Genomic DNA, 16,981 nt, shown 5'->3' with positions numbered 1-16,981 from the left:
TACCACACCTTGTTACAACACAGTAGGGCTATTGCAGACAGAAACAATGCTGTACTACATCGATGTTTCCTGTCGGCTCGATTTTTGAGTGGACTTTGCTGTTCCGATGAGCATGAACGGTATATGAGTGGAGCACTCACATGGGCCGTGAGCGACTGAGCGGAGCACACACGCAATACGCAGAGCGTCACACCACGTGAAAGTGAAACCTGAGCGGTGAACTAATTTTCGGCAGCCGAAATTTCGGTGCATCTCTAATTATTGGTGACATCAGAAATGGATATTATATAATATATGCGTTTTTGAATATTTTAGCAATTTAAAAATATTAAAAAAGGATTTTTTACACGGCACCCCTGCTCTCGACAGACGGCACCCCAGGGTGCCGCGGCACCCCGGTTGGGAAACACTGTCTTAGGACATTAATGTGTCGTCACGAGCCGCATGGTTTAATTTGGATTTGTTAATTTGGATGTTTTTTTTACTCTCATAGATTTTGTTACCATTGCCATGCGTTATAAGATAGATAGACTCCAACGGTTGGACTTAAAAATCATCAAATGTGTTCTACTGAAGAAACAAAGTCACCTACATCTTGGATGCCCTGGGGGTAAGCAGATAAACATCAAATTTTCATTTTTGGGTGAACTATCCCTTTAAATCATGATGTTTCTACCTAACGGTTTTGTGGTATTGAAAGGGTTAATGTGCCACCTAGAGGTGGCGATATTGAATGGCTCTTACATCAACGTGAACTGTTTTGGATATTTACCCTTCAGACATGATCACCTAATGGCATGAATGATGAAGCTTTATTTAATGTGATGTTATAATGCAATCTGGGCCTGATGTATGTGCTAGTATGTATGTACAGGATATGTTTATGTGTAGCTATATGTACATGAAAGTTTTTTTGTTTGTTTTTTTTATGTTGATGATGATTAAGTTGATGATGTACCTATAGCGGGTTGTTATTAATCACTGGATCTTTACAGCGATTGGTCATGAATTCATGAATCTGTTTTTAAATGGGGTGTACTTTGTGATGTCATGTTTTTAAAAAAATTCCTGAGGAAGGTCATGCGACCGAAACGTTGTCAATAAATATTTTGATATTTTTTGCATATTAGATAGTGTGCGGGATTTGTTTTTTGCTTTTTAGTTTTTTGACCTGGTTGGTCTCTGCCTCCAACGCACCTATCTATTGCCGTCAGGTGTGCGGAGTTTAATTGTTAATTGACTGATGTTATTTTAAAATGATTTATTTTCATGTTGAGTTTTATAATTCAATTAATCACTTGCTTTTCATTAAACTCACAAACACCCTGCAGTTCCTTTACGAACCCCAGTTTGGAAAACCATGATAATGTAATGTTTAATGCACTTCATGTTGTCAATAATAACGAATGGAATGTATTTTCTTTTTCTTTGCATTTTTATATCAATATGGTACAAGATTATCCTATTTAAATCAATGTAATAAATGAGTTAGGTCATAATCTAAAAGTAATCAAAAAATAATCTGATTATATTACCTAATGTAATGGATTACGTTACTAATTACAATTTTTGTCATGAAATTTGGAATCAGTATTGGACTACAATTTGTAAGTAATCTACCCAGCTCTGTTTGCTCAGGTGCTTTGGTACTTTCAGGGTAAAACACAACTGCAGCCCATCCCTGAGTCCATAACTTTAACCCAGTATCATGCCACGCTATCGCATGTTCAGCGTGGGTGAATCGAACATGAAAAGCATAACTTTCTATTGTTCCACCTCGCCCATTTCCATTATCACCTACAACTAACAAGCCAACATGTGACATGTACATTATACCATTTACTGTGCTAAAACCAGTGGTGGAAAGAGTACTGAAAATTTTTACTTAAGTACAAGTACTGTTACATTGCTGAAATAATACTCAATTACAAGTAAAAGTACTGGTGCCAAAACAGTACTTAAGTAAAAGTGCAAAGTACTCTTCTCAAAAACTACTCAGAGTACTAGTTACTTTTTAGCTGGCGATATTTAATGAATTACCAAAAAATATTCATTCATATCAAAGATCTATGTGGATAATAGCTACTTTGAACAAAACCCACTTTTATCTTATTGACAAAGTATATGAATTAGTGGTCATGTTACAGGAATTTCTAACTTCAATACCTTGAAAAATATCAATATCAACTGACTTCAGTGTTGTGATGTATTTCCAAGTGAAACGGAATTCAGAGCGAGAACTCCATTCCAGAGCGGAAGCCAATATTCAGTTTTTGATTAAAGATTATGACGGCCGACAATTTTTTTCCAGTGTATTGACTTGCACGGTTCAATTGTTCACCACAAGACTAGTAATGTGCACTAAAAAGTAAGTAGGGTCATTTTTGATTTTATGACAACTAGTTTTCAATACCATTGGCAAAACTAACACATACTACTGTATACTGCCATATAGATAATTTAATATTTAAAAAAAAAATTTGCACATCCATTTTTCATTTTTCATCCATTTAAGTCTTCTAAAAAAGACACATTCGCTTTATATGATGAACAGATTTTAATATAGGTTTTTATTTACATACATATAAATATTGTTCAATTAACATTACAAAAATCTCAATCTTACACATTTGCTCATTCTGTGTATTTGTGTCTTTAAAATAGGGTAACTTTGTAGCAAAAGCTTACAGCACAAGGAAGCTTGATTTCAAATTTGATTTCAAACTGAATTGAATTTACAAAAAAAAGACAATTACACATTCAGTAATAAAATTATAAAACAAGTGACCTCAATTCTGTTGAGGTATCCGAAATATGACAACACTGAATTTTTATAAGCAGTGATTTAAGAGCCATATACAGTATGTTCTGTGTTCAAACTGAACAGGGATTGGTCCAGAATAAAGCTTTCAGTGCATTTTCAGGGTCTCAGTGAACATCTCAAAGTGCAGAATTTTTGTTTCTGACAGTTAGAGTTAGAAGTTAAAAAAAAAGCTCAGTATAAGGAGCATGGCCAAAAAAAAAGGTTGATTGATATTCCTTAATATTCTTTAGTGACTTTAATTGCCAGTTGGCCAGGATTTAAAAATAAAAGACATGCAAAACGAAGACATGTTCAAGTCAAAGACAGGATAAATACTTGCAAAAGATAATGTGTTGAGATCTGCTTATCTTCTAACAACTTCATTTCTGTAGAAACTTTGTAACTTGTTCGTCTAGCATGCCTGAAAGTTTTTGTTCGAGAACCGTGACATTTGATGATCCTCAAGTTATGACACCAAAACAAACATGAGAAACAAATCAAGATGTGTCTTCATATTTTTGTGTCAGGTGCAGTTTCACAGAGACAAAGACGAGGGCTTCAGTTGCTCTTTAACACGCATGAGGGAAAACAGCTAAAGAATTCCATTTTGTCATGTAGACAAAAGTAAATGTTTTGTTTTAAAATACAAATATATAATGATATGTAATAAATACTTATGGCTGTTTAATATTCTTAATTCACCCTTAAACTGATGTCTGGTGAAAATACACTGATTTGTGGGTGTTTGAATTCACTATGTCAAAATGTATTGCCATACAATAGCATTGTCCATGTATACATGTTCCTGATGTATTTCTAAAGTACTCAGTTTGTTGTAGTGAATGTGGATGGGTTAGGAAGCTATCAAAGCACAGATAACCTTAAACAATATGTGCAAAAAGACAGATCATGAGGAGTGGTTATACTTTTGATATATTCCTCAATTGATATCTCTTCATGAAGTCCATTTTATTAAGAATGATCCTTGAACCTTGTTGTTATTTTCAAAAAAAAACAATGGTTGAAACAAAGGTTGAAAAATGCTATTAAAATGTAAATGCTATTAAAATCGTAATAAATACTAAATGCTTTAAACACAAAGTGACTGAAAGTATAAACCAAAACTTAGAAAACTAAAGAAACGTTCCCTAGAGTGAGAACTTGAAACTTACTAAAACGTACCTGAAAGTGAAAAAAAAAACAATAATAACTAGAAAGCTAAAGCCTTCCCTAGAGTAAGAACTTGAAACTTACTAAAAAGTGACTGAAAGTATAAACCAACACTTAGAAAACTAAAGAAGCCTTAAAGCCCTAAAGTAAGAAATAAAATATTATGTTGTTAGTTTAAAAGAAGATGAATATGCACAATATATGAATAATATAATAATGTTATTTTAAAGTTTATGTATAGCTGACATTGTATTCGTGGAGATATCATTGTTACGTAAGAAACTTTTTCGATGGCATGAAAGACTCATTTCATTGTTATTACTTGTCTTTTTCAACATTGCACTTTTGTACACATAACGTACAAAGATCAAACTTTACAGTCTGTTTAAAAACAGATTAAAATAACATTGGAAAAAAGAGAAAAGAACACACCTTGTCATCTCCTATTATGAGAATGCATAGATTTGTGCTGCTTGAAAACCTGCAAAACCAGTTTCATTGTCAAACAAGTATGTGAACATGAAGATTTGTTCATATTTATAGGAACTATTTTAAAGCAAAGACATTTTCATAATGTGTTTCTGCACTTGATATATTAATGAACGTTAGTATTTTACATTTATGTCCTTACTGTATTTGGAAAGCTCACAGAAACTGAGAGCAACAAACTACGTTAGGATATATTGATTTAAGGCAAAATTATGATCAAATTATGATCAAGTCAAAGAGTACATGTTTAATTTTGTTTAGTTATTAAGTTCTGAAGAAAATACATAAAACATATACATGTACATAGCATAGTCAAAACGTCCTTTACAAAATGTGCTTTATGTAAAGTTCTTATTCTGGTATTTCATGCTGAAAATCAAGTTTGTACATTTAATACGACAGAATCTTTTTCTGAATAGTTTTCATTTTTTTGTCATCTCTACTGTATAAGTGCTATTGGTTTCACTGTGTAGGTGTGACCAAGGCAATTCCGGCTTCAATAAGAAAATCAGGAGAGGTGTGTAGACGTCAGGATCTAGGGGATATATAAGTTCGGAGTCAGCGGCGAAATCAGAAAGATGAAGATGTTCTCGACACTGAGTTTGGTTTTTGTGATCACTCTCCTAACCAAAGGTAAATGCCTTCTTCTTCACATCATGTTCTTGTTACTTGCTCCTGACAAAATAAATTAAATAATAATTAACAACAACACAAAAACAACACCTGTATTATTTATATTTATTGATGCTATAACATATTATTTATATATAAGTTTAGATACACACACAAACACTCAAGTTATGATTACTCATTTTGTGTTTAAAAATACTTTAATTAATAGAGTCAGTTTCTAAATAATTTGCTTGAATAGATTGTTTTTCGTTTTATGGGAAATTACAATATATTATCTTCCAATTTATATCTGGGATTACAAAGATGACTTATTAAGCAGATAAAATGAGTCTCACGTGTAGCTACTACCTCGTCTACTTGATGGTTCTGGTGAAAAGCAGTTGTCTTTTTTTAACATTTGATCTTGTGTCATCTCCTCCAGGGTGTGACTGCCAAACTTTTGGTAAATATGTTTTCATCACATAATAATACAATTTACCGAGTAACATATTCACCTTTTTCTTGGAGCGTTAGTGTGATGGTCTTTTCCCTCTTTTGTTTGAAGCGTGTGGCAGTGCGCCCCTCAACACGAAAATCGTTGGAGGAGAGGACGCGTCTGCCGGCGCTTGGCCATGGCAGGTCAGCCTTCATGAGGATGGGAGTCATTTCTGCGGTGGATCACTCATCAACACTGAATGGGTTCTGTCAGCAGCTCACTGCTTTCCAAGGTAACCCACACAAACATCTTCAAGAACATGATTCCTTCTTGATAATTAATGTGATTGTAAACACTTGGTCGTGTCCTCGCTGTAGTACCCCCGATCCTGCAGTCTATACTGTGTACCTGGGTCGACAGAGTCAAGAACTACCCAATCCAAACGAGGTGTCAGTGTCCGTCTCTCAAGTCATACTTCATCCAGAATACAACAACCTTCCCCATAACAATGACATGGCTCTGCTGCGTCTCTCCTCACCTGTGACCTTCACTAATTTTATCCAACCAGTCTGTCTGGCAGCAGAGGGAAGCATATTCAACAGTGACATGATGTGGATCACAGGATGGGGAACCATTGATTCAGGCGGTAAGAAGCAAGATCAATTTTGAATGCATGCCAGAAGACGCTAGAGGTCTGATGCGGGCTTTTGATACATCCATACATACCAGTTTGACAGTTTAATTTATTTAATACCCAAAGTTTTTCTTCTTCAAAGTTTTTCACCCAAAGCAATACCCAAAGCTTGAATTCAGTATATCATAGTATTATACTGCTCTTACTTTTTATGCCATATAATATATCATATATGGCATATATGATGCAACCATTCAACTCTGCATCAGTGCATACGCATAGTGAAAGCAATTAAAACACTGGCGATTACCAAGCCTGTTGTAGCATGATTTAAATTTTTTTTTTTTTTTATTGAGATGCATTCTCAAAAACAAAAGCAGTTAACACTTTTGCATAGGGACCATGAAGTTCTCACTATTAAGCAGTTGCTTTTTAGCATGCCTATTATTAACATATTGACTGTTTATTAATAGTTATAAAGCATTTATTTTACATGACTTTATTCTACATCCCTAATTCTACCCAACAACTACCTAACTATTAATAAGCAGTAATTAGAAGTTTATTGAGGCAAAAGTCATTGTTAATGGTTTGTTAATAGTGAGAATTGGAGCTTAAAATAAAGTGTGATCCAAAAGCATTTTTATATTTCTAAAATCAAGGCAAAAAGATGAAGAAGAAAAAAAAGATCAATTTAAAGGAGTTGGGATTTTTAAATTTTAAAGACTTGGGATTTGTTAAAGTCATAACGTAAAAGCATGTAATCTCAGAAACATTATGAACCTTTGACGCTCATGCCGAGAATGTCAGAGTTATTATAGTTAACTACAACTAAAACCATAAAAAATTAGTTAAACCATAAAAAAGTTCAAATATTTTAGCTTGTTGGCAAAGAAACATTTTATTTCTTTTAAAAATGTTCATAAAAAAATACTACAACTGAAATAAAGATTAATAATAACTAAATTACATTTTTATTTATATTTTATTTATAAAAAACAGCACAAAATTCACTAAAACGTTAACTGAACAATATATATATTAAAAAAAAAAGCATGTTAATGTCAATGATTCTGCTTCTAAAGATCACTGTATATTACTCTAAATGATCTCTGCCTGTTATCTGAGCACTGATGATGAGTTTTTCCTCATTCACTGTTTCGCAGTACCCCTTCCTTCACCTCAAAACCTGCAGGAGGTGGATGTGCCCATGGTTGGAAACACTAAGTGTGACTGCCTTAATGGAGGAATAACAGAAAACATGATGTGTGCTGGACCATTGGAAGGTGGAAAAGATTCCTGCCAGGTATCAATAGTACATTGCTTGTACCATTTAATGCAATAATATTTTGTACGTTTTATTAATATGTTAATATTTCATTTCGCTGCACAGGGTGACTCTGGAGGTCCAATGGTCATCAGACAGGGCTCTACATGGATCCAGGCTGGCGTTGTGAGTTACGGTAAAGGTTGTGCTCTGCCTAATCTTCCTGGTGTGTACGCCAGAGTGTCCAACTACCAGAACTGGATCACTCAGCATGTGGGCATGAATAATACGGGCTTCATCCCTTTTACCTCCACTGCGCCCGTTCTGGACGAGACCTGTCCTACATCAGGTATGTTTCTGAACATCACCATGACAAAGCAAAATGAAATGATCCATCATCGAAACGGTCTTACAGCTGGCTTACACTTCCCCTTTAGCTGCCGTTTACATTTATCTCTCCTTCTCTCTCACTTTTCTCTCCAGTGCCAGTGTGTGGAGGTTCTGCAGGTTCATGGCCATGGATGGCTAGTGTAACTTATCGCAATTATCCAATGTGTGTAGGAACTTTGGTCTCTGACCTATTCGTCATGACCTCTGCTAGCTGCTTTGCCAGGTAATCATTTCAGGAAAACTTCATTTCATATGAAATCAGTTACCTAAAAACTGATGACTTGTGCGCTCACATTCAACATATCTTATTTTTCAGATTCATGGGTACGGATGGATGGGAAGTCGTCCTCAATGTTGTCCAACCAGACTGCTCCAGCATGCCAATTGCATCTGGTGTGGAAAATGTCTTTTTCGACGATATTTTAGGAAACGGTGTAGCACTCCTGCAATTGACTCATCCGTTTTCTCAAGTTGGCAATTTACCGGTTGACATGTATAATCCAAGCTTTGGCCCTGGTACTCAGTGTTCAGTAATTGGTTGGGATTCAGATGCTGGTACATGTGAGTTCACATAATCATTTATTCAGACTTTCTATGTCAATACATTCAATGACATCCCACATTTGTTTCTTTCTAATGTGCTTTTCTTTCTTCTTGTACAGATCTACCTTTTCAGGAATTGCAAACCACCATTGTAAACTGCGATCCTTCACACACCACACAGGTTAACATCTGCACAGACCGTTTGGAGGTTCAGCAGGTATTTGCAGAGTCCTTTTTTTCAGTCCTTTAGTCTTGTCGTTTAATTTCTCAGACTTTGAGTTACTGCGTACAATTATAATGTTTCTTAGAAATCTAGCACTGTATGTTTAGTATGACTTTGTAACAGTCTTTCTGGCTCACTCTCATTCAGGACGATGACGGCAGTCCTCTGCTGTGTAGAATGAACGACATGTGGATTCAGACTGGTATTCTGTCCATTCCCCCTGGCAGTGAGATCGACCCATTCTCCAACAGCACAGTCTTCATCCAGACCACTCCCTTCAGCAACTTCCTGACTAACACTATCTACAACGTCCCATCTATTCTGGATGGGGCAGAGGCATTCTCGCCCCTCTCTCTCACTTACATCCTTCTGCTCTCTCTCCCAGCAGTCCTCCAGGCCTTTTTCTGAAGCGGCCATCTGTCACTTCATCACTGAATAAACTAACATATGCAGTACATTATATGGGGCATTAAAGGGAATTTGCTCTTACATTAGAAATAAAGCTATATAAATCTTTAACTTGAATGAAATAATTAAGGTGGGAGATTAACACTTTGCATATTCCAAATAAAACAAAAAAAACCCAACAACTTTTGTTTCTCAATTTCTGTAACTCACACTCTCCAGTAAATGAACTCCATTACTCTTGAAATTACAATTTAAATAAAGTTGTGCTTATGGAAATCTGTCTAAGAGAACAATGTATCGTCCATAATAAAGTTGTTTATTGTCCTGAAACCTGAAGAGAATTATCTATTTTTGAGCCATGGGAACTTGGAATTGAACATGAAATTATTTTATGAAATTATTCATTGTTATTTTATTATTAAATGATTCATTATTTTATTAATAAATTACAGTTGCCTTAACTGTTAATTTTGTAGCCACTGTTTTCACAGTATACTTATTAACACTTTTGAATTTGGCTCTCATGAATATTAGTAAATCCCATTAAGATATTTTCAAATATTAGTGCAAATAATCAGTGCAGTTTTTACTTAAGGACACTGAGAGCAATCAACTAAATTATTAATAATTATTAATAATAATAATAAATAATTAATTATAAGCATTAAAAATAAAGCTTCTATTTAGAACCAGAACACAAATGAACCTGCTGTGAAATCTTTAATGATTTTTAGAAATTAAACATAAGAATAATTTTTATATTGTCAGTAATATTTCAAGATCCTTCATACTTACGGGACTGAAGCAACATAGTTTACTTGATTATCCATATATCATTTTTTTTAGAAATCATCTGATTATCAAATCTGATACAGGCTTTAGAGGAATGTTTCTCTGTTCATCTCTCAGTCGTCATTGTATTGCATAGCATTTTTCCCCCCAATAAAAAAATTACTGAGCTTTGATCATAAAATTAAGCATTTAAATATCATCTTACTAAGACATATTATTGGGAGATAGTGAGTGACAACTGATAGGCTATTTATATGCATTTTATTTCTGCTAGTCTGCAATGATCTACTTGATTTACACTACAAGTTATCAGAAATTCATTTGACTTTTTGACCATATAAATATAAGCAACTGCACCAATTAGCATATGTTTTCTCAGTTTGAGCCTCTTAATAAAACTATAGCTGCGTCCCAAATGACGCACTATACACTATGCACTCATCCACTATGTACTTATGCACTATGTACTCAACCATGTATAGTGTGAATTATATAAGGTTATTTTGTCATTCATAATCGGAGTCTGATAGCCCCTTCCCCTTCGGCACGTAATTAAAGCTGCGACAATTGAGTGCATGAAGTGTCCAAAATTCCACACTTCATTTTTTCGGTTATTTAAGTGCATCATCTGGGTATTTAAAGTGTACTTTTTCTTTTTTGGAATTTTCAGTGTGAACGCACTACTCACACTCTTTATACTATAAAACGTCACAGAATAGTGCATAAGTACACGATATGGGACGCACCTTTTGTGTTTTGTGCTTTGTTCTTCCTCTAGTATGAGCTCCATATTCTCACTATATGATCCATAAAAGCCTAAATGACACTCAACAAAAAAACACATATACAAACTTTTAATAATATATTGTCTTAAAGTATATGACTATTATTTCATATGTCTGGCTGTATATGGTTAAGCAAATACATAAAACATCACATTTGTACATAAGGCAGAACATAAACGCCCCTTATTGAAAATTCATATGCTGGCAAGTCTTATAGAGAGTCATAAGACAAGCTTATTTAGGACACTGTCAGGTACTGCAAAAATTGTACATTTAGGTTGACAGCTTGTCACTTGGGCAGTACACATAATTACCCCTAAAAAAAATGCATATCAGCATCATACAACAGTAATATATACCCTTAAGGTACTACTACCAACCTTTTAGGGGTCAATTAGGTACAGAGATGTCCCTTTAAGTTTACCCTTAAAGACACATTTTTTTCTGACAGTGTATGACAGAATGTTTAACTGAATATGTATGTTTCTTTTTTTGTTTTTTTACTCAATCCACATTTTTTACAAATGTTTTCATTGTTTACACTTGCCTAAGGCAAGTCAGGCTTCAGTGAGAACATGAAGAGATTTGTGTAGATATAGGCTGTAGGAGATATATAGCTTGTATACAGTTTGTGGTCATATATCATATATGTGGATATATACAGTTTGTGGTCATATAATGTTAACTGTATTAAAGCATTCTTTACTTACCCCTAATAAGAATAAAAATAGACTTAGCCTGCAATAAACAAAATAAATTAATTGTGCATCTCTCCTCAACCATGAACTTCAACGCATAGGTTACATCGGATCTGGCAGCAAACAGAAACACAGACAACCATACTGTTGAGGAGACAAATGGTGAGAACTTGAACTGCTGAACTTGAGGCCATGAAGTCAAACCTGTTATTCCATAATTGAAATACTTCTGCTGAGGTGTGCCCAGTAGCAATAACTATATACAAACAATGCATTTTCCAAATATTTCCAAAGCACAAAATGGTCAGAATGAATAAAAGCATTGAGAAGATTGGATTTTGCATTGTGTTAAAGGGGTCATATGATGTTGCTAAAAAGAACATTATTTTGTTTATTTGGTGTAATGAAATGTGTTTATGCGGTTTAAGGTTCAAAAAACACATTATTTTCCACATACTGTACATTGTTTCTCCTCTATGCCCCGCCTTTCTGAAACGCGTCGATTTTTACAAAGCTCATCCTTCTGAAAAGCAAGGTGTGCTGTGATTGGCCAGCTATCCAGTGCGTTGTGATTGGCCGAATACCTCAAGCGTGTGACGGAAATGTTACGCCCCTCACCATACTGTGATGCCCTGTCCGGCCGGAGCGACGAGACAAAAACATGAAAACCCATTATAAACGAGGCATTCGTTGCATCCAGTGGGGACATAATTACTGATTATAATGACTTATACTGTCTTTTTACGTGTTGCGTTGTGTATCACGTCGCGTAAACATAAAACCATGTCTGCATTTGTGATGTGTGGCTGACTTTTAACTTTTATAAAGAATATCTCTTTGGATTTGAGACTTTAGTCTTTGCAACTTTACAGATCTTCTTTATGCACCAAGAGCTTGTAACACTCCAAAGAGAAAGAAAAAATTTAAATCACATCATATGACCCCTTTAACTCATTACAGATGAGCGATCTAGCAAAATCAATCCCTTTTTCTCCTCTAAACCTACAGGAGGTAAACGTGCCCATGGTTGGAAACAGTAAGTGTAAAGGCCCATATAAAAGCAGAGGAAGCAGAGGGAGTGGAGCACGGTCAGTACTCGGGCGAGGGCTCCCTCTGCTGGCTTGGCGTTACAATACGCTAAGGACAATAACTCTAGTTATGAGGTTTTAATAATCAATCTGTGGGAATTACATTGTTGGAATCAACCATTTTTTTTATTGCCAATGTGTGAACAGCTTGTAATGAAACTTAAAAAACCGACACCTTCCCTGGCTTCTTATCTGTGAAAGCCTGTAGACTGATTTTTATTCGAAGGACTGAGGATGTTTTCCCCAGGAAAATCAAAAGGATACTACATTTACATGCGCGCCAGAGAGTCTCTCTTCCATTCTATTGTGTTCTGTTAAATCGTAATTATGACTTCAAGTGCGTTCAAGTCACTTTGGTCAGAGCAAGATGGCGATGTACCCTTTCTACATAAAATTAAGCTAAAAAAAACTTTGTCACCCTGTTTTTGCGATTTAGGGCTCTTGTTTAGTACTTTGTGTTACTATGTTTCTCTGTTCACATCCTATATTGTTTGGATGTCCCTGTTTGCCTTTTTTGTTCTTATCGTTAACCCTGTATGTCTCCATGATAATTAATTGGCCACACCCCTTTCCCTGTTTGTATCCATGACAATTCATTGAGCCCTTTCTCCTGTGTATTTATTTGCCCATGTTCTTTGTCTAGTCTTGTTCTTTTGCTGGCTGTTACATGGTCATGGTTTTCTGTTGTCTTGGAACCTGTTAATTCCATGAATAAAACTCATCTGCATTTGGATGCTCTCGCCTTCGTCCCTAAATCTCACCAAGCATAACAATTTAAGACTGAAATACACTACTCCACTTTTAAAATCTGAACAGATTTTAAAATGCTAGGCATCACACACTTACTCACATAGCCAGATCTATTTTAGTCTCACGTAGCCAGATCTTCAGACTGACTGCAGAAAGTCTGGGAACTTTGCCTCAACTCGCCTGTTTACTTCACAGGTGAGGATCAGCGCCCCTCGTTGGCTGCGAGCGGCTCGATTTCCTTTGCCAGGTCTGAGGAGAAAGTTGTCGTGGATGACTCCATGTCATTGATATGTTATTGACAGCCGAGGCCATGGCCAACTTGGTAGTGCTGGAGCGCCACCTTTGGCTAAATATGGTGGAGATCAGGGACGCTGACAAGGTCACCTTCCTAGATTCACCAGTCTCTCCCAATGGACTGTTTGGCCTTGTCGTGGATGGGTTTGCTGAGCATTTCACAGCAGCACAGAAGACATCACAGGCTCTTTGATACTTCCTGCCGAAGTGCTCAGCTGTTTCAAGTCACCAAAAGGCTCCATCCTCTCAGTAGCCTACCAAGCCGGTATCACCTCAGTCCCAGCCTAAGTCTGAGCCTGGTAGTAAATCATCTTCCCCAGCTAATTACTCTTCAAAAGTGATGAAAGAAAATGAAATGAAAACGTCTTTAAGGTGTTTATGACTTAGAATGTATGTAAAACTGGCATCTTAAAGATATTAATCAGTTGTTCGTACACAGCAGATGCTTTCCAGATGAAGCGCTGTTTAACAAACATCTTGCAGATGTCCGTGCGCTATCTGAGGCAGTTCACTAATCGGCCATTGGTGTTGCTAATAACAAGCGTTTCTGAATTCGACAAATAGCCCATTTAATAGATAATCAATAACAGACATGTGTGTCAGGATGTCCGTGTGGAAGTCCAGTGGTCATCAAACAAGGCTCTGTTTGGATCCAGGCTGATGTTGTGAGTTTTAGTTAAATGCTTGTGCTTTGCCTGATTATCCTGGGGCCTGTACCATGATGGTGCCTGAACAAACTCAGGGTTACAGGATTAGTTTTGAGTTGACAAAGCCAAACCACTCCATTGACATTTGATCCTACCTGTCAGATTGTCCTACCAGGGTTTACTGCGCATGCACACATCAATATTGCGTAATTTTTCTCATGCTGAACAACAATATTTAATGTATCTGCATTGCTGTAAGGGTAGGTTTAGGGTTGGGGTAGGTGTGGACTTTAATAAAACACAATCTAATCTGTAGAAAAAAATTATTTATTGTTGGTTTCCTGTAGCTGTATCCCTAACTACAACCGCGAATATAACACATACTTAATGTATTTGCATTACATCTTTGTCAGCTCAGGTTTTGATCCTGAGTTAGGGGAGCCCATGCACATGTATGTGTGACATCAGTGGCGAGCAACCAATCACATGCCTCGCAACACAGAGCAAGTGTGATTCAGCCAGCAGGATCCAAAACTCTTTTGCTAAAGGTTAAGAAATTGAAGAATATGAGGAATTTAAACACATTTACACGAAGAAAGGACTTCTCCATGAAAGAGGACAAATAACAGAAATTATCTTGCTCTATCAGTGCAGTCACAAGTGAAACTTGTGAAGTTAGTTTGTATAGTTGATAATATATAGCGATACTGAGTAAAACATGTAAGGTCACATGTAGTCATTTTTAAAGCGTTATCTATTGATTCTACAGCTTATTAATTTATTACATAGGATCTGTATAAATATTAATTTAAAATAAATGCTTTATAGTAATTGTTAACTAAAATTGCTTGTGTATAATGGATTAATAATAGGCTAATATAAATCATATAATAATTTTATAAATCATATATAAATCTTATAAAATTTTTAAAAAGTAATTATCATTAAAGCCCGACCATTTTGTTGTAATTTTTTTTTTTTTTTTTGTACTATATGAGCTTTAATTTGGAGGAAGAGAAACTGAGGGAGTGACTTTTTTGCGACATTTGTCACTGCTCAGATCTGATTGGTCAAATTTTAGTTTGAGATCTCTTACCGAGACCATAACCTGCCCTGGAGCAGGTAAGCTGTGGAGTGTAAATTACTATGGCAATGAACGCCGCTAAAAGCCAAACCACTTTCATGGTACCTAAAACCCAGGATTAGTGCAAACTAAACTGAAACTTACCTGGCTAGCCGCTAATCCGGCTTCATGGTTCAGGCCCCTGGTGTGCCTGGTGAGTTATTCAGCAACAGGGTTAAATTTGTGTGCATATCTGAATGAATAGGACTGGTTTCATCATTTTTAACTAATTTTAATTTCTCCTGTTCATGAGAATGTGAACTGTCCTACTCCATGTATGTTTTTTAACATTACAATGACAAAGCAACATGAATTTCAGCTTTACCTGAATGCAGTCTCTTCTCTCTGTTTCATCTGAGCTTCTGTTTACACTCAAGGGTTTGGTCTGAATTCGGGTGTTGGACACATGTAAGCACTATTCTGTCAACTCTCTTCATTTTCTGTTTGGTTACTGTTGAATTCTCAAAATTTCTGTCAGAAGATTCTCTTATTTCCAGGCTGGAGGAACAAAGCTGCATTGATTGAGAAGGCGTTCAAAATAATCTCAAGTATGCTTCTTACACACCTTCCCTGTCTTTCTCATTTCTTGCTAGCAACACTGTGTGGACATTCTACAAAGCAGGGGTTCTCAAACTGTTTTGTCCGGTGAATCCTAAACTATTAACTTGAAGAACCCTCTAAGATTTTAAGTAAATATTAGAAGTAATTTAACAACACAGTCCATGTGTGGTTCTTTCATGTGGGTTAAGGGTTACATGACACACTAATCAAAGCAGGAAAATGGCAGTCCTTTGCCATTCAGGTCTTTTGTCCTCGGATCACATCATTCATGGCTTCAACCCACAATTCTCCAATCACACAGTCTTCATCAAAAGCTTTCCCTTTACAGCTTTTGTGACTAACATTGCTTTATACAATGTTTTATCTATTCTGGTTGGGCCGGCGTCATTCTCACCCTTCATTCTTGCCTTAAGCTGTCTTCTGTCATTTTTTCACTCAATAAACTGACATATGCATATAGGCAAAGAATGAACTGCAGAATTTTCAAGAGGGCATTATTTAGGCAATTTGCTCTTGCATTAGAAATTGAGTTATTGAGTTTGATAAGTGAGTTAATAAATTAATGTATATTGAACTTTTTATTAAATTAAAAATGTAATTTAATAAAGTAAATTATGTGAAGTCGTGGCCTAATAGTTAGAGAGTACTTTTTAAATAAAATACTAAATTACTGTATAAAGTAAATAAAATAATTAGGAGTGGGTCTTACAATGATTATTATAAATATAAAAATAATCCACAAGTAATCTCCAAACAATCTTCAAGAAAAAAGTACTTTGTCAGGCTTTTTGTCTCTCATTTTCCCAGGCATATCGATCCAACAATTGAACACTAAAGGGCATTGGAACTAAACATTACATAAGTTAAATCTCTGTCTGTACAAACAAACAAATAGACCAAAATAAATATGGGTGGTATAAATATAGGCACATATAAATATAACGTATAACCCCACTTTTTAAGAAACCCACTCTTAACCCAACTCTTTTAGAGAACTACAGACCTTCCCTTCTACCTTTCATTGCAAAAACACTTGAATGTTGTGTTCAACCAAGTCTCAGCCTTTCTCACACAGAACAACCTCCTGGACAGCAACCAATCTGGCTTCAGAAGTGGACATTCGACCGAGACTGCCTTGCTTTCAGTTGTTGAAGCCCTAAGACTGGCAAGAGCGGCTTCCAAATCTTCTATACTTATTTTGCTGGATCTGTCTGCTACTTTTGATATGGTGAACCACCAGATTCTCCTGTCAACACTATTGGAAAATG

At 35.8% G+C, this 16,981-nt stretch overlaps 1 protein-coding gene across 1 annotated transcript; it reads left to right on the top strand.

Moving 5' to 3' along the window:
- Window positions 1-4,945: 4,945 nt before the first annotated feature.
- On the top strand, window positions 4,946-9,330 carry LOC107738133 (serine protease 38-like). Its single transcript, XM_016549835.1, has 10 exons — window positions 4,946-5,095; window positions 5,517-5,537; window positions 5,640-5,802; window positions 5,888-6,156; window positions 7,311-7,450; window positions 7,538-7,760; window positions 7,895-8,024; window positions 8,118-8,362; window positions 8,464-8,561; window positions 8,715-9,330. The coding sequence occupies exons 1-10, from the start codon at window positions 5,041-5,043 to the stop codon at window positions 8,973-8,975; spliced, it is 1,605 nt and encodes a 534-aa protein (XP_016405321.1). The 5' UTR covers window positions 4,946-5,040; the 3' UTR covers window positions 8,976-9,330.
- Window positions 9,331-16,981: the final 7,651 nt, after the last annotated feature.

This window comes from Sinocyclocheilus rhinocerous, unplaced genomic scaffold (assembly GCF_001515625.1).
Source record: "Sinocyclocheilus rhinocerous isolate Xijiao unplaced genomic scaffold, SAMN03320098_v1.1 scaffold461, whole genome shotgun sequence".
In the NCBI taxonomy this organism is placed as follows: Eukaryota; Metazoa; Chordata; class Actinopteri; order Cypriniformes; family Cyprinidae; genus Sinocyclocheilus; species Sinocyclocheilus rhinocerous.
Note: the sequence above shows the minus strand (reverse complement) of the source record. Positions and strands in the feature narration are given on the sequence as shown.